The sequence below is a fragment of the Hydra vulgaris genome, chromosome 14, assembly GCF_038396675.1.
Source record: "Hydra vulgaris chromosome 14, alternate assembly HydraT2T_AEP".
In the NCBI taxonomy this organism is placed as follows: domain Eukaryota; kingdom Metazoa; phylum Cnidaria; class Hydrozoa; order Anthoathecata; family Hydridae; genus Hydra; species Hydra vulgaris.
The window spans coordinates 22704292-22729560 of record NC_088933.1 but is presented as its reverse complement, the minus strand read 5'-3'; the positions used below and the strand labels follow the sequence as shown (position 1 = coordinate 22729560).

Here is a 25269-nt window from a genome sequence, read left to right as displayed (position 1 = left end):
CTTTCCTTACCGATGTTGTAATATTTGCCCAGAGGTGGCGTTGAACAACGAATTTCTGGCTTCTGAGGCAAGCGCACTAACCGCTGCGCTACGGCTTCAACGCACTTATTTAAACATTGCAGTCGAATTTTTGAGCCCATTTTTTTTGATTTACTGAATTCAGATACATGATTGAACAGGATATGAAATTTTGGTGTTAAAGTAATACTATGTTCCAACATCAAATTTTTATAGCAGGCTTTTAAATTTTCGATATTAGTTTGAAAGTTTTCATCAAGTCCGGATTAAATGCAAGACTCAACAATTAAATTTAACAATCTTAAGCATTCTCCAAAAGTCTTTAGTTTAATTGGCAGCTTATCATTAAAGACTTCCCACTTTTTAGGAATTTTTCGAGAAGAATTTCCATTAAGTTTTCCACTATGCTGACCAGTCCTTATAATTTGCAATCCACTCCATGTTACCTATTACATGATTGACAGTTACCTCCATTATATGAAGCTCCGGCAAAACAAGTCTATCTACAAGAAATTCAGAGGGGTTTCCATGAACAAATACAGGGTTTATAAAATTCTTAAAATATTGTGCACACTTATATTTTGAACCAGATTCTTTGATTTGTGCATAGTTGCTTTGACAGCTCTCGAAAGTTCTATATGAAGCATTTGTCCAAGTTTCTCTTCTATCCCACTCACATACATAACAGGGATGAATTGAACTGCTACTTGGAAATATACCTGTCAGAATTTGACTAAGCCTTATGTCGTATACCACAATGTGCTAAAATTTTTCAAAATTTAATTTTTCAAATGATATTTTAATGTTTAAATATCTTTCTGGGATTTCTGGAGCTACCAGAAGAAGAAATGAAGCATTTACGGACGATCTTTGAATACTTTTTTTAAACCATCTTTATATAAAGCCCTGCAAGCTGTTACCAGGTTTGTTTTAAGGTAATCTATTTCAACTTTGCCGTAATTTTCAAAAATTTCATTGACATTAACTATATTTAAACAAAATTTGATAAAACCACTTCCCCCGTCAACAGCAATTTTTAGCAACTGATTCTTAGAATCAACATATTTAAGATCAAGGAGTAGTTTAATAAAAGGAGTAACATCATTGCAGTACGCTATTTTAATATTTTTACATTCCAAAGTTTTATCTTTGTTTTTAAATTCAAATAAAATATTTTCTTCGGTAAATAATTGGAGAAGATAACTGTCCAAATCAGAGACACAATCTTTCAGTCCATGTTCTACAGCGTTTCTTCTTTTTTCAACAACTCTGTAATTATTAATTTTTTTATATAATCAGTTTTACTCCAAATATTGCATCATTTTATTATGCAGAATTAAATTTGTATTAGTATTGTGATTTTATCTTGTCATACTAGCAAGTTTCATCATTTGATGGTTACTTAAGGAAAGAGAATTCTGAATATAAAGAAGATTTTTGTGAGTAAAATTGGTTGTTTTTGGAGTATTCTCAGATCCAAGAGATAGTTTCAGTACCTCATGTCTTCAATGAAATGGTGTTACCACTTTCATTACATAGCTTTTCTTTAATAACGTGAGAAGCCATTTGTTCCTTGACATCTAAATAAGTTACAAAACTATGGAGACTGAATGAAAAAGGTTTCGACAACTTTACATTGTTAAAAAGGTTATAGGTTCAAAAACTTGAAAAGGTTTAAAATTAAAATTATCATTTTTGATTTATTATTCTTAACATTTCTTTCACTTATCTATCTATTAGTAACGCAAATTAATATGGTTTTTCTAATACCTTGATATCCGGATGCAGCTGATATGTTATTTCTGAAAAATTACATTTACGAACTTGTTTTCTATAGAACATGGTATGCAACCTTTCACATTCAAATAATCAAAGTTATGAAAAAGGTTTTCTACCTGAGCGTTGTTGCATTGCATTTATGATGCAATCCTCTTTTAACTTTAGTCAGACAAGAACTACACCGCAGACTAATAGCTGCCGTTTTAAAACTCTTTATACCAGATTTTTTATTGGGTATCCTTCCCTGCGTTCTTTCAACTTTGCATATTTCACAGCTGCAAGTTTTTAGTTTCCTGAAATTATATAAAACATTATAATTTTATATTTCTTTACAATAGATATACAAATAAAATAACATTTTACCCATTTCGTGTTTTAGCCGCGATAGCCATCTTTGACCAGTCAATGTCAAAATTAATTTTCTGCCTGAGATCAACAACATTTGTTTATTTAACTATACCCCTACACCTTAAAAAGATAAAGATATGTTAGTACCAAGCAAAATGAGATTTGATTCATTTATAAAATCTTGTTTCTTTGAGTTCAACAAGGTATCCAATTTTTCAGTTATGTGAATGGTTTTACGTTTATGACATATATACTTTTTAAATATATTTATTTATTTAAAAATCATTAAGTATACCAACCTTGGACACAATCCATGTATGGTATCGATCATCAGCAATGTTATAATACAAAAAACAGCTCTGAAATTTAAAAATTATATGGTTATGGCTGTTTATTTTCATATGACATAGCGACCACAAAAAAGACATACAAAAAAGGCGCGTAAAAATCTTAAAAATGCCATTATTACTTAATAGGAGTTTTCTGATTTGGTGGACTATATACATAGTGATCAGTAAAATATACTCTTTCAGAAAACGTTGAAATTAATTTGAACACAATTCAGAAAACCAAAATTTAGTTAAGGCTAACTGTGCTAGTTGAATTAAAATTGGATTGTTTTGCGCATTTAAAGGATTTTGAAAATATGTTAAACAATCTACAAATACTTATTTTGAAGTTCTCTCTTATCAAAAGTAAACTTAACTTTGTTAAAAACTTTTATTAAGAAAAAGAAAACTTTTACATTATTGAGAACAGAGTTAATCAAGTCCAAAAAATCATTTAATGTGAGAAATATTAACCAAAAAAAAATAAAGAACCGTGATACTCAGTTGGAAATAAAAAAGAATAAAATTAATTCCTTGAAAAAAGAAACAAAATTAAAGTATCATAACTAAAAAATTAAAATAATAATTATTGAGTTATTTAAAATAAAGATATTAGTTATTATTTTGTTTCTTTAAAGTTCAGATTTAAACATTTCTGAGTTAAAATAAGAGAAACGAAGTTGCTAAAAAAGTAATTTAAAAATTGCTTTACAAAATAAAAGCAATTGTATTAATGAAAATAATATGATAAATCTTTTAAGTTTAGAAGAAATTAAAGCATTATATAACAAATAAAATTTTTTAAATGAAGAAAATCAAGAACTTCATGAGTTTGTTTCTTTGTTACATGAAAAAGAAATAATAATTTTCAAAGACGTCAGATTCTGTAACGACGTTCGGGAAATCATCGTAAATCTTTTGGTACGAAAGAAAAGATTGGTGGTGATGCAGCTACTATATTGCAGGACTTTACTAATATAATAGATGATATTTGTGATGTCGTGAGCAACTCTGTCATGTAAAAAAAATGCAATAGTGGTGTACTGGTAGAGCTTGTACTAGTCTTGACAAGCTTGGATTTTTTTCAAAATAACAACGAATCTTATTTACCACTGATTTATTGTTAAAAAGTTATTTTTTTTCCCGGTCTTTTAGCTCATTTGACCAATAAGTCTTCTTATATCTTTTTATAACTCCTCCAACAGTGGATATATGAGTTCCAGTAGATTTTGAGACTCGTTTGTAGTTCCATGATGATTTTTCTTTGCGAATACGCAAGATTATTATTAACTTGCTTTAATGACATTTTAACAAGGTATAATTTGAATTTCATTTTTTTTTTTTTATGTTTAACTACTTTCATTACTTGATTAAAATATTGTTCCTTTTTTTTATATATTCTAAATAGTTATGTAAAATAACTTCCTTTATTACATATATAATATGAATTTAAAAACACTGTTTGAATACATTAGAGTATAGCGGGCAGCTATGACTGATATATATATATATATATATATATATATATATATATATATATATATATATATATATATATATATATATATATATATATATATATATATATATATATATATAATCCTTTTACTATATCAGTTATTTAGGAAGAATACAATTAAATAAAAGAATTCAAAGAGTTTTTCATTTGTTTGAATTTTATCAGAGGTGAGGAAACTAATAAAATATTTAAAGCTTTAAACTGTAGAAACTGAAGACCATACAATTAAATTTTTTTTTAGAATCTATTATTATGCTTGTATTATTATTAAAAAAATAGTTGACTGAGTAATCTTTTTATTTGTGTAAAGATAAATTTTAGATTGTTAAAGATAAATTTTAGATTTTTAACTTGTTTAGTTAAAAATTTATTCTACGGTACTTTTACGTTTTGGGACCTGTGTTGTATGGGTCCGAGTTTTTCACTTCATAATTTAAAATTACAGCCGCGGTTCTCCAAGTTATAAAAAAATGCTAATGCTTCATATAATCTGTTTAAATGTTATATACCGAGGGTATTTAATACTTAAAATAACTTTAGTTTGCATAAAATAAATTTCGATTGTAATAACCTTTAACCTTATCTCAAAAAGGACAAGGATAAGTATAAACATATAAATGTTTGGAGTTTGCTCCATATCTGGAAGTTAGATATCTCGAAGACCAAATATGCTGGTACCATCCCTGATCATGGTGTTTAAAAAGTTACTATTTTAACACAAACTTATGAAAATAGAGAAAAAGTTATTTATTGTTTTGCTTTTTTTCTGAGTTCGTTTCCCCTAAAACACATAAAAAGAAGAAAAGTTTTTAAAAATAAAAAATTATATTGACTGATCACTGATGTAGGAACAGAACAACTCCCTAGTACATTTATACTGTTCAGGTCTCTAGTGCTTAGTCCCTTATTCTGTTACCAAGAAACACCTACCAAATAAATTCACCTGTTTAAGGTTTTTTAAAAGATATTACTATCATAGCAAATCTTTTTTTTTTTCTTTCTTTTTAACGCACAACATTATAAGATTTATAACTTTTTTTCTTTTCGAATTTTTTTTTCAATGCTGATTTTAGTTAAATACTGCTATTTTCGGTATTGTTTTGTTTAAAGTCTTTTATTAAGGTAACTGACGATAAAAGTATGCAAATGTAAAGTTCTAGTTTTGTGATTTCCTTTTTATTTGAATCCTTGTAAAGAAACATAAATAAATAATTAATAAGTATCTGAAGAAACATAAATTAATAATTATCAAAGAACTCGAAAAAGAATAGCTGTAATTTCATGTTTTATAAAAAACAAAACAAAATAAAACAAAAAAACAAAGTGAAAAGAGAGAGAAGAATTTTGTAAAATAGCGCTTAAAGATATTTTTTTCCAAAAAAACACGAAACACGCAACTGAAATTCGTAAGTATATATATATATATATATATATATATATAATAAAGTAATATTATAAACAAAGATAAAGATATAAGAGTATTTAATAATAAAAAATCTTAAAATACAAATGTATACCAGAATATAATTGTAAAGTCATATGGCGTGTAAAATCCATATGAAATACAATTTCCCAGGAATCCGACTTTTCCCAGACAAAAAAAAAAACTTGTGATTAGGTTTCCATTATTAATTTATCGAAGATTAGTTATATAAAAAAAGATCATAGAACTGTTACTCGTTTACTTTGAAATATATGTTAGATTGATATTTATTTATTCATTTGAAAAGTTATAATTTTCAACATAAGATAACTAATAGAAGAATTATAAGGTTAAACTTTTTGTAGAAAAGAGAATAAAAGAATAAAAGAAAGAAAAAAAGGAGAAGCTACGAATAAAGAATGTTTAATGTATGAGGGTTTCTCTTACTTCCAATCGAGCATTATAAATTTTTGTAAGAAAACTCAAAAGTTTAGTCAAAACATATGTTTTTGAACCTAAATCACTGAACTAAACGATTTAAGTTTTGGAGAGAGGCTAACCGGTAAAAAGTCTATACTGGAAAAAATTTACGTATAACTATATATCATAAAGAACGGTATTTAAACTGCCTATTAGTATTACAGTCGTTGAGGTATTGGCGTCAAAAATGCAATGATTTAAAATAACAAAACAGCTCTTTCAAACCAAAACTTATATTACAAATTAGAGACGGACGTATACGGACGCATAAATGATACAAATATGCATGTGTAATGGATATGAAAAGATAGATATAGATGTATCTATCTCTTTTTTTCTTTGTATACAAACAGGGGATGGTTACGGATACTCATGGGTAGATTTGAATACGCTTACGAGATATGTATGCATACGCATCGATGAACATAAATGCTCATACAGAGATGGATACGGATGCGGGATTAGATAAAGTCTGAGCGGTATTTCTATTTTTGAAAATATCTTATTTGGAATTCAATTTCAAGAACTTTTTCATTTTGGTTTATACTTTTTCATAGATCTTTTTTATACCAACTTATAATTGTCTAATTTTAAAAAAATATTAATTTGAAATATGTTTTTTTACAATGATATTTTAAGGACTACGTATCCAATTCATACGCTTAGCACAATTTGATTCAAAATGATATAACTTATTTTTGAATTTTTTATTTATTGAAAAATTGTATATTTTGCATAAACTTTTTCAGGTGTAAACTTTGATTTTTCAAATTAAAAATAATGATGACAATAATAATAATAAGTTTACTCAAAAATAATAATAATGTTACTCAAAAATTTATTACTTTATTACAATTTAACATTATTATATCTAATTTCCAAAATAAAGAAAATAACAGTCGTTACTTACGACTGTTATTTTTCTAATTTACTAGTTTTGTAAAAAATGATTACTCAAAAAATTACAAACATTTTAGTTTAACTCATAAATGTCTATTTGGTAATAAAAATTAGTGAAAATACAAATGTATTATTTGGTTTATGTGTTTAACATTTATTTAAAAAAACTAAATAAAAAAAAATTAAAAAATATAATAATCTAAAACAGTAAATAGTTCAAAAACATAAATATTTGTAATAATATTTAATTTTAAAAAAATTCTTTATGTTCAAAAACATAAAGAATTTTTTAAAAGTCATAATTTTGTAGTTTATTTATCTTAATTTGAATTTGGCTATTTATTTGATTATCACCTTTTGCTAAACTTTATAAGGAGTATTGAAAATAAAACAATATGTTTTTTAATTGAATTTTCATAAAAGACTCAAAAAAATGATATTACATATCTTTTTTATCCTTTAGCAATCTCCTCCCATTCCTATTCTAAAACCCAAATTATCTCTGTTGAAACATGTTTTTTATAAAGATTGTAATGAAAAACATAATTTTAATTTATTAATTAAATTTTCTGTTGGTGCCTACGGAGAATTAAGTTCTCGACAACCAAACTTAATAAAACTACCCCCTCCCCTGGTGTCGTTGGCTCTGTGTCTGAACAACTATCTGCATTTCCAAGTTCTTCTTATAGCAATTCTTTTTATAAATATAAACTTATCTATACTTTCTTTTTCAACACTACTTTAATAGTAAAAAGAATACTAATCCTTTTATATAGTTCTATACATTCTATATTCTATACATTATACATGCTAGAATAGAATGTTTAATGAAAGAATAAGAAAAAGTAGTGCACAAGATCACTAAAGTGATTATGCACATTTTAAAATTATTTATGCATATTAAAAACGATTACGCAACTTTTAAAACGATTTATGAACAACAAAACAGATGATGCACATTTTAAAATGCATAAAAATTGTTTTCTATGACTAAAATCTTTATTGTTAATTAAATAAAAAATTATTGTTACTTCAGTAATAACAGTATTTTTTATGTAACTTTCATTTTTAAGTTTGAGGCTGGTATACTTTTGGAGCAATGGCATTTCAACCTAATTTTTAAAAAGGTTTGAAAGAATTAAAAAAAAAAAATTATTATTATTTTTATAAATTTAAGCCCTAAACACTGTGGGCCAAAGACCATCTTATAACGTCTTCGACCATCTTATAACAATAGAAAAAGTTTTTCAAAATTCGAGCAAAGTGCTAAGATTCATAAGTGTAAATTTGAATCATAAATGGTAAACTCGAGAGAGTTCTTAGCCCATTTAAGCTTTTTAGAAGCATGCATGTAAAAAGTTGATTTAAAAATATTTGTTCTATAAAAACAAAAAAGAGGGTTAATAAAATCAAAAAATTTCTTATATTATATTCTGTAACGATATTTCAAATGTTAACCGATCTGTTTAGAAATAAATATTTTCTTTGAAGGCAGTTATTTCTAAGCATTGTATTTTAAGCCCTAAAATGATAAGGGACAAAAATGGAACAAAGGGTATAATTGAGGTAGCCTATGCCTAATCAAGCATTTTAAATACCCGTTACAAAAAAAAATTTGAACTAAATTTCAAATAATTTAATCAAAATTTAAATCACACAAATACTTTAAAATATTTACAATATTAATGTATATAGGATACATAATCCGATAAATATCAAATAATTCTTCTTCCTGCTCTTGAGTAATAAGTAAAAGTTAATTAAACTTCTTCCTGCTCTTGAGTAATATGTAAAAGTTATTTAAAAAAACGAAATTTAAAATCTTTCGATAAATTAAGTTTAAGATAGTAAAGTTGAAAATTTAATACATCACAGGCCCTCACGTTTGGGAAGGAAGGAGAGGGGCAAACGTTTTAGGACTTTTTGTTTCAAGGCCTCCGCCATTCTAATTATTTGCAAAACCTCTTCATTTGGCAAGATATGAATATACATATGTTTGGAGTTTTGATAACGCGTGAAAGTGTCCTATCGGAAACATCAAAAAATTCTGCCGCGCCCTTGCATATAAGTTTAAATTCAGAATGAAGTTTTCATAACTACTTTTTATCGGCTTTGTTAATAGGAGCCCGTTGGGGATTTAATACTCGGGGTAAGATCAAACAAATGTGCCATAAGGTGTTTTAAGCAATAAAAGTATTCCACAATCTAAACGCTCTCTTTAGTGATCCTATTGCTGCACAAGGTTTGACTGTTGCATGTTTTAATTGTGCTGACCATTTTGGTTTTTTTATTATTAAAACGATTTTTTTTAATTATTAAAACGATTTTTTTTTTATTATTAAAATGACAAAAAGTCCCACGATGTGGGACTTTTTGTCGTATTGGTATTAAAAAACCATTTATTAGTAAAAAGCAGTGCTTGAAGTGAAGAAAAAAAGTAAAGTATTCGGTAAATTAAAAATACCATCCAGCCTTATCATTTTCATATGTATAGAGATTAATAAAAAGGTGGCGGAAAGGTCTTTACTTTTTAAAAAGGTGACGGTATGGCATCTCGCCGCATCCCGCCTCACTTCGAACACTGATAAAATGAATCAAAAGTTCCTAGTTGCCAAAGATCTCCTAAACTAAACAAACACTGGAAAAAAGTAGCTTTCTCAGACGAATCTAAATTTATTCTTTTTGAAACTAATGGTACACATGTACCATTGTCTCCAAAAAGTATGTACGACGTCCAAGTGGCCCGAGAAATGACGTTCGTTACCAAATGTATGTATGCATGTATATATGTATGTATATATGTATGTATGTATGTATGTATGTATGTATGTATGTATGTATGTATGTATGTATGTATGTATGTATGTATGTATGTATGTATGTATGTATGTATGTATGTATGTATGTATGTATGTATGTATGTATGTATGTATGTATGTATGTATGTATGTATGTATGTATGTATGTATGTATGTATGTATGTATGTATGTATGTATGTATGTATGTAAAACGATTGTATCAAAATTTTTTTAAACTTGTTGTTTTTTCAAAACAACACTCCAACAAAAGAACATGTTTCATTTTTAGCAAAAACGAAACATGTTCTTTTGTTGTTTTCTTTTTAAAAAACATTAAAATATTGTTTTAAAATATTACTTATTATAAGTAATACTCATTTGTTAATAACATTTTTTCTTTGTTTATAATATATATTTGTTTTTAGCAATATTTCTTTGTTGATAATATAACTTTTGCATAAATTTTTTAGAATGGAATCCGAATCAGTTAAGCAGACAAAAGATGATTTTCCACAATTCCAAGAAGAAGACGAAGAGTCGGAAAGCAAGCAAACCATTTTTCAAATGTTTATAAAAACTCTTAAAAAAGTAAAAAAAGACAAATGGACACTGCTCTTACTACTGCTTTTTAATGGTCTTTATCTGTTGTTTGGTGGGTTAGTTTTTTACTTGTTGGAAAGACACACACTTAACTCGTCACGGAAAATAGAGCAAGTGAAAATGCTGTTTAATTTTTTTCAGGTAAATTTATTCTTATAAAAAAAATTATAAAAAAAGTTATTACAACAAAAAAGGTTTAAAAAAAAATGATAAAATATATTTTTTGTAATTTATATTAATAAACTCAAAAAGGTTAAAGTGTGTCTTAAAGGTTATATTTTTAGACCACATCCATTTAAATATCCACTTAAGTAAAGATAGACCAAAAAATATGTTATCTTACACAAGTTAAATTTATGGTTTAAAGTCTGACAAAAGCTTTGATATGTTAATGTTTTGTACCTTAGAATCTCAATCAGTGACGGATCCAGGAGGAGGAGGGATGGGCGCATGCAATCCCCCCCCCCAACCCCAGAATCTAAAAGTCCTAAAATATCTCAGAAATTGAGATATTTTAGGACTTTTGAGTTTTTTTTATTTTTTAAGGAGACTCAAATGTGGCACAAAATACGAAAATATTTCAACATCCACAACATCCACATATATATATATATATATATATATATATATATATATATATATATATATATATATATATATATATATATATATATATATATATATATATATATATATATATATATATATGTATGCATGTATATATATATATATATATATATATATGTATATATACATATATATTGATTTTTATCATGTACCGAGCAGTACAACTTAGTAGGCCTTACGCAGGCACAACTTAGTTGTGATTGTTGGGCCAACAAAGCGTTTTAGTTGGCGTTAGGTTAGCTCGTGTTGACATACCATCAGCTGCCCATTGTGTCTACGTTAACGTTGTATATAGTCAGCGTTGTTGACAATACTTTGGCCTGCCATAGGTTTTAAATTTTAGGCGCAACGTTGGTCGAACCAAGTACTGCAGTTGGCATTAATTATCATAATTGAAATAACTCATTTTATAACAGGTTTATAAATTGGCGCACAACGGTGGTTTAAGTTTTTAGGTGCTAAGGTTGCTTCTTATCAAACCAACGTTGCAATTTTTCATCAACTTAACGAACTGACATGGTTAGAGATTGATACTGCAAATTTATTAACGATAATCTTGATACATTATCATTAAAAAATTTGCCGAAAAAAAAAAATGCCCAAAATACCTATAAAAGAATAAAAGAGTAGTTTTGGTTCATATTAATAATTTTTTTTTAATTTTAATATAAATTATTTTATTCAAAACCCTTATGCCAGGGCCAAAAAACAAAATAGCTCGAAAACTATGTTTGTATTATCTTGCGGTTACATTAAATAAATGAATTCTAGTTTTCATGTTTTTCAAAGTATGTCTTTTTATTTCCCCCCACTACCATCCCAACACCCAAAAAAATGTCTGCAGGCGCCCATAGTAAGGGCCCTGTCCATACCTTTTCTATAGTAGTATAATATTATCTTGTGATTTGTAGATGAATTATTGTCACCTTTAAATCCAAAAAATATAAAATATTTATGGTAAAAACTAAACTTACTGATATGATTAAATTAATATTTGGTATGATTATATTTATGATGCATTTATTGTTAGCTGATACATGAAACATGATAAAAAAAGTTCTTCATAAACAACTAGAAAATATTAAAAATAAAAAAAGGCGATGTTTTTGAATGTTTACGGACACAAAGTCAGGGACTTAACAAATGTACATTTGTCTTTAATATCTCAAATACATTTAAACTTCAAATCAAATATACTTTTTTAGACGTTAAATACTTCGACAGAAATCCGACAGTCAAGCACTTTTGATACACTCAGTTTAACGGATATTCAAAAAATTGATAAAATCATTGAGAAGATTTCCAATGAACGAGAGGAATGGGAAAGAAGCGATTGGACAATACCAAAATCCGTCTTTTTTGCTTCTACTGTAGTCACGACAATAGGTAGGCATAATCAAAGTTAATGGACTATACAATGGTATATTATATAGACTAGGTGTTTAACTTCGATTCGAAAAGTGAAGCCGCTTTTGCCCTTTTTACAAATGACGGATTTAAATTTGTAAACAAATGTCATTAAACTTTTCTTTTCTTAAATATATTTTAAATATAAATATTATTTATGTAAATGTGTTAAGAGAAAATTAGAATACTTGTAAAATAACAATTTATGTTTTCTAAATCTATTTCCGATTAGAAAGAGATTAAATTTTGAATAGAAAAGTGAAACGACAGACGCTTTTAAAGCTTTTTTATGAAATATAATAATTTTTATTAAATATAATAATTTTTATGAAATATAATAATTTTTATTAAATATAATAATTTTTATTAAATATAATAATTTTTATTAAATATAATAATTTTTATGAAATATAATAATTTTTATTAAATATAATAATTTTTATTAAATATAATAATTTTTATGAAATATAATAATTTTTATGAAATATAATAATTTTTATTAAATATAATAATTTTTATTAAATATAATAATTTTTATTAAATATAATAATTTTTATGAAATATAATAATTTTTATGAAATATAATAATTTTTATGAAATATAATAATTTTTATGAAATATAATAATTTTTATTAAATATAATAATTTTTATTAAATATAATAATTTTTATTAAATATAATAATTTTTATTAAATATAATAATTTTTATGAAATATAATAATTTTTATGAAATATAATAATTTTTATGAAATATAATAATTTTTATGAAATATAATAATTTTTATTAAATATAATAATTTTTATTAAATATAATAATTTTTATGAAATATAATAATTTTTATTAAATATAATAATTTTTATGAAATATAATAATTTTTATTAAATATAATAATTTTTATGAAATATAATAATTTTTATGAAATATAATAATTTTTATGAAATATAATAATTTTTATTAAATATAATAATTTTTATGAAATATAATAATTTTTATTAAATATAATAATTTTTATGAAATATAATAATTTTTATTAAATATAATAATTTTTATGAAATATAATAATTTTTATTAAATATAATAATTTTTATGAAATATAATAATTTTTATGAAATATAATAATTTTTATGAAATATAATAATTTTTATGAAATATAATAATTTTTATGAAATATAATAATTTTTAGGGTCATAAAAAACTTTTATAAATATTTTTAATTATTGTAACGTGTTTTTGAATTATCTTTAGCTTATTGGAAAAATTTTTAACTGCAACTTAGATATCTAGTTTATACAATATATCATCGGGACTATATAATAAAAATTAGATAATTAATTGACTTTGATTAACAGTTACTATAATAGTTATTTATTAGTATTCAACATGCCATTTTTATTCAGGTTACGGAAACTTAGCACCATCCACAGCGTGGGGGCGTAGCTTTTGCGTTCTGTATGCCATAATTGGTATTCCACTAACACTTGTTTTACTTGCAATGGTGGGGAAAACACTTTCATCTAACATAAACACTTTGTGCCGAATCATTGTGAATAATGTACAGAAATATTTATACTCCGGATACAAGTACGACAGGTGTGTTCAAAGTGTTAAATATTTTTTAAATCATAAAAATAAGAGCCAAAATGTTTTAATATCTAAAACTTTCCAATAAAGTTCACCAAATATCTAAAACTTTCCAACAAAGTTAACCAAAACGTCTAAAACTCTCCAATAAAGTTCACTAAAGTATTTGAAACTCTTCAACAAGGTTCATCAAAACATCTAAAACTCTTCAACAAGGTTCATCAAAACATCTAAAACTCTTCAACAAGGTTCATCAAAACATCTAAAACTCTTCAACAAGGTTCATCAAAACATCTAAAACTCTTCAACAAGGTTCATCAAAACATCTAAAACTCTTCAACAAGGTTCACCACCAAAATAGTTAACATGTAGCATAAAACACCAAGATTTGAAGATTTTTTAAATTGTTTTCAATGTGATCCTTAATGTTCAGTAATTTTAATTAGTTTTTACAATATATTCTATTAAATATGTTTTAAAAACAAAATTTTCAACTACAATTAAATGCTTATTGACTATTATTACATTTTTCAAAGTCCCAAAATTATTGAAAACAATAAATCTTAAAAATTTCACTTTTAAGATTTATTTTTAAATTTCTTTATATAACAGAGAAATCTGTGATAATCAATTTTCAAAAATTTCATTACAAAGCTGTTATTATTACTTTTTTTAGACATTTTATAGATTTAATTCTTATAATAGATAATTATATAATTTTATAAAATGCTTTAAAATCAAAGTTTTTTTTAAGCTCTGGTATAAAATTACTCACTTATTTCCTTTTTTGCCCCGCTATAACGTACTCACTTATATATTTGAAGATTTTTATCTTTTTATCAAACTCAAAAATTTTAATAGAAATTTTCTAATTATTTTAATTTTCTTCAACATAATAATAACATTCAAACTTCACAAAATTATGACTAAAGATGTAAAAATGTAAAACACCCTGTTCGTATGTAAACGCTCTGTTCTTATGTAATAATACAATTGATTTCTGTTTATTTAATTTTTTTTTTACCTCGGTTCGAAACTCGGTTTGAACACCTTTTGCGCTTTGAGTTTTACCTTCGTTTGCATCAAAATGTTGTCAGGGGTGCACAGAGGATGGGCAGGATCTGGGTAGGTTTTTCCGGATATCACTATTAAGGAGCATCACAAAAAAAAAATTTGATCACATTAATATTCTAATACTATATCAATATTACACATAATGGTATATTATAAAAAACATATAATAATATTATTACAATAGCCTTTATACAATTATACAATAACCACTAAATTTATACAATTATACACTTTATACAATTATACACTAACCATTATACAATATAATATAAAAAAAAAATTTGATCACATTAATATTCTAATACTATATCAATATTACACATAATGGTATATTATAAAAAACATATAATAATATTATTACAATAGCCTACAATAATACTATAGTATAAAATAAATTTCATTTAAAAAACAACAACAACAAAAAAAACTGTGAAAAAAACCTTTTTCGTTAATATTAGGAATCAAAAAAATATGGTATATATTTTGATAATTTCTACTATTATTTTTGTAACAGAAACTTGTTTGTGAATGAAATTTTGTTTGTGAATGAAATGTTTTGATAATTTCTATAATAAAATGTGCTTATTAAAAAATAGGGTAAGGTAGGTCATAAAATATTATTGCTTTGTGTAATTATACTAATAATGTGTAATGTACTACTAATAAAAAAATTTATATATATTTTTTGATGGTTATTTTTGTTATTATTTAAGGTAGTTTTTGTCTGAATATTAGGATTTCAGCTTTTAAACTTTACCTTGTTTTATTTGTGTCTTTCCTCTTTTTCTTTTTTAAATCAGCGAATATTTATATTGAACACACTTATGGGCAGTGCCATCTTTACCCACGGTTATCACGGGCAAATGCCGGTAAGCCACTGCAAAAGTCAAGGCCATTTTAAAATCTTTTTTTGAAGCCATTTTTTCATTCAGAACCTTTTTTGTTTTATAAAAGTTATCTTAAGACCTAATATATTGTAGGTATTATTTAATTGCAAAAACAGCTTGACATATTTACATCGATTGGTTTTAAGAGAAAGCACCAGGTTTACCTACGTTTTCGGAATGTTTATTTTAATAGAAATTTTAAATCAATGTTCTACTGTATTTTTTTATGTTATAATACTTTAAAAAAACATGGTAACTAAGGCTGGGTTATTTTCAAGGCTGTTTTATAGCTAGTTATTGGATTTATTCAAATTTTTTCCTTCTTTAAAACAATTTACGTATTAGCAAAATAAGTGCAGTAATGGTTATAAATATGCAAGACTAATTAAATGAAACGAAAACTATATATAAACATGTGAAATACTATATAAAATTGACAGCGAGAGTTTTATCGATAGTTTTGTTGAAACTAAATGACGTTGAAAGGTGTTTTAAAGCTAAACATTGTTTGATTGATTTTTTGGACTTTGTGATTGTGCAGATCATAATATAATTATTGAAACGTTTGTGTAATTTCATTATGCCTTTTTCTAGACCTGGAGGCCAGTACCGGATTAAGAGATTTTGGGGCCTAAGGCTATTTTAAATTAGGGCACCTTTAAATTAGGTTCTCCTGAAAAAAAATAGAAATATGTCCCTTTTTCCGTTAAATTAGCGCTGTTAGAGGCCAACTTTTTATATTTGTCTCACGTGGAGGGGGAGGGGATGGGCAGCTGAAGCTAAAGACACTTCTGCACTTGGGTACTGATTTCTTTACTATAGTATAAAAACTCTTACCCTGGGTCATAACTTAAAATACAAGGTATATTAAAATATATAAAGTATATTAGAATATACAAAGTATGTTGAAATATATTGTAATATATAGCAAAGTATATAGTAATATACAGCTATATAAAGTAATGTTTGATAAAATAATACTTTAGCATATTGCTACAAAGTCACAATTAATTTATTATAAACTATAAATACTTTTAGCATGGAAGGAGTCACAGAATTAAACGCTCCTGTTTGGTTAGCAATTACTTTTATCATGATATTCCTCTCACTCGATGCACTCGTTTTTATGTGTTTAGAGGATTGGTCATACTTTAAATCACTTTATTTTCTTTTTATAACATTGACGACAATAGGATTTGGTGATATCGTTCCGCAAGGTACAAAAGTAGGTGTAACTTTTTCTATCTATATGTCTATCTATCTATTATATGTATATATATACATATATATATATATATATATATATATATATATATATATATATATATATATATATATATATATATATATATATATATATATATATATATATGTATGTATATATATATATATATATATATATATATATATATATATATATATATTTATATATATATATATATATATATATATATATATATATATATATATATATATATATATATATATATATATATTATTTAGAATGAACTATTTCAACTATGTTTAGGCTATTTGGTTTCACGTCACTTTGCTATATGTTGGACTTGCTGCAGTCTCGATCACTATAAATTTGATTATTGCTAAAGTTCGAATCCAATATCACAAGCAAAAACAAAAAATAAAGTTTGTTGAAACATTGGAAAGAAAGCTTACTAAAACTTTTCCTAATGAGAGTACTCCTTTAACTAAAGCTATTGATTGTGATAACTAAATATTAAAGCAAATAATTAAAATTATCATACATTTAAATATACAAACCTTATCATATATCCTACTTTAGAATCAAAGAATTCGGCTTATAAATTAGTACATAAAATAATATGTTTGGTGATAATAAGTTAATGAGTTTGGTGATAATAGGGTCTTGGTGGTGGGTGGTGCGTGGAAATAATTTCAAAATGGTTTTGAAATAACCTCAATACCTTATATAGTTAAAATATACGTGTTTAATAATTGTTAAAACGGGGAATTTTTCAAATATTTTTTAGACTTTTTTGTTTAATTTTAATTTGTAATGACGAGTTTATATTAGGAAGTTGAAATTGTCAAATTCACAACGAAATATTCTAAAAAGAAGCTCTATAAATATTTTGTAAATAACTGTAATATATATCCTTAGAGTTTAAAAAACAAACCACTTAATTTCGAATGTTTCATTTTGATTGCACCACAGAGTGAATAAACATAAACACAAGCAATACAATACTAAGATTAATAAAACAATATTTTCTATGGATATCTTGGTTAACTAATTAATTGTATTAGTACACGTGTACTAATACAATTTTAAGATGTTGACTCTATGAATGCAAAATATTTATCTCAAACGCCCATCTTTTTTTAGATATAAAAGATATTATTTTATGTTTTTTTTTATCAGTAACCATTTACAATTCAAAGATAATTTCCGTCAAATAAAATATTAAAAAATATTAAATACAAAAACATTTCATCTTTTAGAGTTTTTTTAAACTGATGTTGGAACATAAAATGTGTAACTTTGAGTATGTTTATTTCATAAATATTAAAAGCCCTCATGATTTTTAGAAGAGGTTTAGCTTTTGTGAAGTGGTTATGAAAATAAGTAATTCTTACTGAATGATTCTGTTGCTTGGGGAGACATTCAAGTTTAGATTTGTTTGTACTAACCCAAACAATTTTGCCAAAAGATAAGTAACTATTGATGAATGCAAATATAGCTACACAGTAAAAAAATTACCTGTTATAATTTTTAAAAACATAACGCCAGTTTTCGTGTTTTATAACGGGTAATTACCGTTTTGTTCAATGTATAATTCGTAAGAAAATAACATAACGGTAACTGCCGTTATGTTATCCGTTATGTTTGAAAACCTGAGATAACGGGTAATTACCCGTTATGTTATCCGTTATGTTTAAGGAAATTTCAGTATTCTTAAAATATGCTTTTTTTCTTCTATAATGACCATGCAATTCACTAAAAACAAAACTCTCTCTTTATATATATATATATATATATATATATATATATATATATATATATATATATATATATATATATATATATATATATATATATTTTTAAACAACTTTAAAAAGTATTCTACACAATAGAGTGCTCAATGTTCTTAAAAGAACAGAGCAATTATATTAGTAGTAGAAAATCACTTAACAAAAATTTTTTCCATTTAACACTGTGTTTCATCAACAAAGATTCATCAGAAATGGATGATCAAATTAATAAAACTTCAATTTATACCAAAAATTAAATTACAGGAAATTGCAAATGTCTTAACTACTGTAAATATTTACACATTTGTGGAATTTACTGACACTATTATAAAAAGAATTCTTTAGAAATGATTACTTATGCTATTTTTTTAAAATGTTTTTTTAAAAATGGTAGTTAATGTAAATATTATTTGAACTCATTTATTTTTATAGTTTTTTAGGAGAAACTTATTTTCGTGCCTACATTTAGAAATTAATTCCAATCTTTTGTTTAATAAGCATTCTTGATTTGCATGTGTAATTATTTCAAATTTTTCTTGTAGGCATAGTATGCATTTTTTGGAAATATTGTTATATGCAGGCGCTGATGACACAATCCGTATAAAAAAACATTGTAGAAAAACCTTACTTTATTTTAATAAGGAAACTTGGAAAAAGAAAAACATACATGACTGCTTTGATGTAACAATGGGCAGTTATGACGGAGCAGAAATTTGTGAATTTGTTGGACTATATATTTTAGATTTGTTAAGTAAAATAATCAATATAAAAGATTTAGGCCTTTATCGCGACGATGGTTTAATAGTAATGCGTAGAAAATCTGGTCCACAGCTCGACAAAATTAGAAAAGATATTATAAAAATTTTTAAAAAGTTTGCCTTTCAAATCAAAATTAACATAAATTTAAAAATTGTGAATTTTCTTGATGTCACATTTAACCTCTCGGAAAATTCATATAAGCCTTTCAAAAAACCAAACGATGAACTATTATATATTAACATTAACTCTTACCATCCACCCAAGTTCTAAAACAAATCCCGATTTCAATTAATAACAGACTAAACCAAAACTCCTCAAATGAAAATGTATTCAATTCCTCTAAACGAATATTTGAAGATGCCCTAAAAAAAAGTGGTTTTGAAAATTTTAAACTAAAATTTGACCCTGAAAAAAAGAATACAAAAAAACGAAATAGAAATAGAAATGTAATTTGGTTCAACCCCCCATATAGCAAAAATGTTTCTACTAACATAGGAAAAGTGTTTTTAAAATTGTTCGATAAGCATTTCCCGCGATCTAATAAGTTACGTAAAATTTTTAATCGAAATACAATTAAAGTTACCTACAGTTGCACAAAAAATATGGAAAGAATTATAAAAGGTCACAATAAGGCTTTGTTAAACAAAAAAGAAACCCTAAATGAAAAAACTACAGAAAATTGTAATTGTAAACAAAAAATCAATTATCCAATGAGTGGAAGTTGTTTATCAAAAAATGTGGTATATAAATGTGTTGTTTCCTCTAAGAATGTACCTGATAAACAATATATTGGCATAACAGAGGGTGAATGGAAAAAACGTTTTGCCAATCATAAGCAATCTTTCAAGAATAAAAAGTATTCAAAAGACACCATGCTGTCAAAATATATATGGGAATTAAAAGAAAAAAATATTGATGATTTTATACTGAATTGGTCTATCCTTAATACAGCGCCTGCATATAACAATATTTCCAAAAAATGCATACTATGCCTGCAAGAAAAATTTGAAATAATTACACATGCAAATCAAAAATGCTTATTAAACAAAAGATCTGAATTAATTTTTAAATGTAGCTACGAAAATAAGTTTCTCCTAAAAAACTATAAAAATAAATGAGTTCAAATAATATTTACATTAACTACCCTTTTTAAAAAAACATTTTAAAAAAATAGCATAAGTAATCATTTCTAAAGAATTCTTTTTATAATAGTGTCAGTAAATTCCACAAATGTGTGAAAATTTACAGTAGTTAAGACATTTGCAACTTCCTGTAATTTAATTTTTTTTTCTTTATAAAGATAAAATGTAATTAATGTCCAATGGCAGGTCAAATGCTTTGCAAATACTTTTATTAGTATTAGTTTGTAATCATTATAAATTATTCTATATATAGTATCATGCAGTTTAGGATCATGTATATATATTTCAAACAAACTTTACATTACTTCGAAAAGAGTTCAACAGTGCATTGCACTTTTTTGATATGAAAATAAATTGTTCAAATCCACATATCTCTTGAAAAAAACCAAGCAACTGCCCAAAACAAGATGGATATGATAAGTCCAATAAATAATACACAATAACTAAAATCACCACCATCTCACTGGTGCTGACTAATGGCTGAGTGTCCATCTCAAGACCGTGTTGACTCCTTATGCCATACTCCTTGTGATTAAAAATCACTTGGGGACCATAAGAACTTGGCAATCTTATGTATTCTCCAATAGACTCACACTAAAAAATGTATTCTCCAATAGACTCACACTAAAAAATGTATTCTCCAATAGACTCACACTAAAAAATGTATTCTCCAATAGACTCACTCTAAAAAATATATATAATAGTATAATAGTAAAATAATATTGCAAAAAAATATTGTGAAAATTTTTAAAGTACACATTCCAGTTTTTCACATACATTCCAGTTTTTCACATACATTCCAGTTTAAAATCATTTTTGTGAAAGAATTAAACTGTTACAAAAAAAGAGACTGAAGAAAAGTAATTTCATGGAAACATAGACATGCATGTTGTTTAATTCAAAATAAATTCTAATATTCAGGTGATAAACTTACATCCACTTTCATAAACAATTTATCACATGTCTTCTTGGAAATAAGTTTCTGCTGGAGCTTTAACAAATTATCAGTGTGGTTACCAGACTCTGGAGAAATCCAAAACAACATTGCTTGTATCTTGACTGTAGCATCCTTGAAATCAGCATAAAAACGAATTGCTTCCTCCAGCATTAGTGTAGGAGCAAAACCAATTCTCTTTGGTATCACACTGAATGTCTCATTATTAAATAGTTGTCTATTTAAAATGGACAAGGTTGGCTGTGAAGGTTTTTTTTTTTTTTAATTCATTCTAAAATGAAAAGTACTAGTCGATTTTAAACATACAAGAGCTATAAAAACTATTCTTATAAAAACCGGAATAAATTAAGAGAAAAACTATTTACAAGAATATCTAAATAATATAAATATTGCTTAAATACATAAATTATATTTTTCTTACTTCAACATCGTTTAATAGCTGCTCTTGATTAGCTACCAATTCAGTCACAACAGGTTTAAGTTTCCTATTGTTATTTGAAACAGAAACCTGTGGAAGCCTTTTCACCTTTAAGCTGTGACACTTGGTATACTGTCGTTGTCGAAAATTGTTTGGCAACTTTTTAAAAATCAGATCCTAACATAACCAAAATATAATCTTATAGTTTATAAAAAAAAAGTAATAGCAAACTCATGAGGCTGTTTGCTAAACAAACATTAATGCATAAATTGTCAAATAAAACTTTAAAAAACATTAACTTTTAAAATTTACTTATTAATAATACATAATGCATAAATGATTATCTATTTAGACCAAAAAGTTCACGAACTTAAAAAGAATAAAATCTTTAAATGCAAAATTAATACTATCACTTTTAGTATGAGCAAATTGGACTAACAAATACATTATTAAACGTAATATTTCACTTACCCATCGTTGACCATAACAAGGATATAAGCCAAGACAAGTCGACTTTAACTTTGAAAAAAATATTTTGTGCAGAAGAATTCTATTTTCAATGATAGTATGAGTTGGGATATGGGAGAATTAATGTAAAGTAATTAATGAGTTGTTGTCTAACGTCACCAATAAAAAGAATTTTATCAATCTAAATCAATATGCAAGTAGATATTAATACCATAATATTAGGAGAAAGTCGTTATTAAACTTGTCATGGTAAAATCTTCAAATAAAAAAATGCAAAATTATTTTTATAATAAAAAACTTAGAACAAGTTATAAACTATAACATTTAATGATCAAGTGCTTCTTAAGTCAAAAAATGTTTTTCATCAATATCAGGATGTAAGCCTGACAATGGCACCGCCTATATAAAACTCAATTAATTGCCTAAAAGCACTTTACAAAGTCATTTAAGCTATCTAGTGTAAATAAACCTTGACAAACAGCGTTATTTAAGTAAAGTTCTATCTGTAAAGGTATTACACCTTCTAACAAATCCTGCATGGGATCAAAAAGCACTTGTTTTGTGACATCAAAATTTCTAATTTCTGATAAAATGCTTGCAGAATGAACACCATACAATTTTGACCATTTTTGATGTTGTTTAAGAGGTAGAAGTGGATTATCAAGTTCTTATGATTATCTTATGTTCTTCTATACCACGAACAATACACTGAGAATGTCTATTGTGAATAAGCATATCTGAACGAGTAGAATTACAAACTCGACAACACCTAAGAACCTTCCTGTTAAAGCCTTCCTTAAAACCAGCAATTGCATTACATGCTAACGAATCACCAATGAAGTTCTTCAATTTAACTGTGAATCGCTTACCTTTAGTATCGGTTAGAGTTGAGGAATCAAACAAAGATAGCTCATTTAGAAATTGAACTAAATCAAGTAGAGGTGATTTCATAAAGATTTTATTTTTAACTGATTTAGAACCAGTTATTGATAAAGGATATATTGAAAAAGTTTTACTGAGGCTATAATCAGCTACATTTAACAACTGAAAATACAAAACCTACAACTTATGGTTTCCTCTCGATTTACCTATTGGATTGGTAATACCTAAATCATCTGAAAACAATGAATTCTTCTGAAATCAATATTTCAGAAGAATTTTCTAAACACTTATCATATTCACGGGATATCAAAATAAACTTAAGTATTTATTTAAATGAAATATAGCATCCCTGTAAGCCATTTTCAGAAATAGATTCAACTTTTGGTACATTGAAAGCATTTTTAAAGTACTGCTTTCTTAAATATTCTGCTGGTAATTGCTGGCAAATTGTAGAAAGCTCTTCTTTTGGTGTGTTATCAGTTAAAATATCTTTTAAATTTGAAAAAATAATATTGACACATTTTCAGAACATCTATATTTTCCTCTCAGGTGTAGAGCTAATGCACCAAGCTTTCTATTCTCTGTTGGAATCTCCATGTCAATTTCTTCAACAGTGTCACCAATTTCTTCAACATCTTCAATCATAGTAATTGGAATGAGACAGTTTTTATAATGAAGTTGAAAACCTCTAACACTTTTAAATTTAGTAAAACAATTATTGCATACTACTGAACCTGCCTGACCATGTAATTTAAGATGAGATATCAATATATAAGGTCTATATGTTTTAAAATCACAAATACAACAATTTAACCTTAGTTTTTGGATTGCATTTGTTAGTGGATTAGATGCGAAAGCCACTTGAGCAGTATAAGATAGTTGACTGGAAACGCCTGTCAATGAAGACTGTGAAAACGCACGTTTTTGAGCTAAAGCTTCTTGAATAAATACTGGTTCAGATACATCGGCTGCGCTCTCTAAATTTGAATGGTCACTAGATTGTTGGTGTGAACTAGATGTCTCATCATAAGTCAATAGTGGAGGATTGGATGAATGCTTTGAACAATATTCTGCTGGTGAGCATGATGACATTTGGCAGAAAGAGCTTGAATAAAGTTTAGACACTGGCAAAGACAAGGCCTCAACTTCCAGATTTTGCTCATTTAGAATGGCAAAAAAAATCTTCATCGACATTACATCCATTCCATGTGATTCCACAAATGTTCCCACTAGTACTAGCAAACTTCTTTGAAACTAAAATAAAAACATAACTTTGAAACTAAATAAAAACAAAACATAATTTTTCTTCAGATCTGTATCTTTTGTAGGCTCTTAGCTTATTTCAAATTTATTTAAAAAAAGTTTAAAAAGTTAAAAAGGTAATGTGGGGTAACTTTGACACCAGAATTTGACAACCCCACTTAAAAGCAGCAACTTAAAATAAAACATAATAAAATAAAATATATATATATATATGTGTATAAATAAAGATATATTTTATATATTATATTGAAATGTTTCGCAGTCTGTTTTTAAAGTTACTCTATGCAAACTTGATTAAGAATTAAAATGAAAATATTAAATAGCATGCATATACATTTGCAAAAATTTTACTTAAGCAAAATATTATGTAAAAATTTTACATTATTTTTAACAATCTATAAACATTATTAAATGTGTATTTCTGAAATTTTTAAAAATAAATATGCATACCATTATTAAAAAAATCAATAATACTGCTATTATTAGCAATAACAATTTTTTGTTCGCCAAGGTACTTAACAAGAACAGCTTTGACCATTTTATCTTCTTCTTTGTTATTTCTTTTCTAATTACAATATAAATTATGAAAGTAATGATA

At 25.8% G+C, this 25269-nt stretch overlaps 2 protein-coding genes across 2 annotated transcripts; one reads left to right on the top strand and one right to left on the bottom strand.

Moving 5' to 3' along the window:
• Window positions 1-5262: 5262 nt before the first annotated feature.
• On the top strand, window positions 5263-17942 carry LOC101235039 (TWiK family of potassium channels protein 7). The gene is made up of 6 exons (XM_065817363.1): window positions 5263-5399; window positions 10066-10336; window positions 12028-12208; window positions 13628-13820; window positions 16811-16997; window positions 17301-17942. Exons 2-6 carry the CDS (start codon window positions 10067-10069, stop codon window positions 17502-17504), a joined length of 1035 nt encoding a protein of 344 aa, XP_065673435.1. The 5' UTR covers window positions 5263-5399; window position 10066; the 3' UTR covers window positions 17505-17942.
• Window positions 17943-22061: 4119 nt separating this feature from the next.
• LOC136091216 (uncharacterized) lies at window positions 22062-25269 on the bottom strand. The gene is made up of 3 exons (XM_065818327.1): window positions 25122-25269; window positions 22530-24662; window positions 22062-22235 (listed from the first exon to the last, which is right to left on the bottom strand). Exons 1-2 carry the CDS (start codon window positions 25122-25124, stop codon window positions 23901-23903), a joined length of 765 nt encoding a protein of 254 aa, XP_065674399.1. The 5' UTR covers window positions 25125-25269; the 3' UTR covers window positions 22062-22235; window positions 22530-23900.

Coding starts and splice junctions, on each gene's coding strand:
- LOC101235039 (XM_065817363.1), top strand. CDS start 10,067: ATGGAATCCGAATCAGTTAAGCAGACAAAAGATGATTTTCCACAATTC. Junction 10,337..12,027: donor TGCTGTTTAATTTTTTTCAG/GTAAATTTATTC, acceptor ATACTTTTTTAG/ACGTTAAATACTTCGACAGA. Junction 16,998..17,300: donor TCGTTCCGCAAGGTACAAAA/GTAGGTGTAACT, acceptor AACTATGTTTAG/GCTATTTGGTTTCACGTCAC.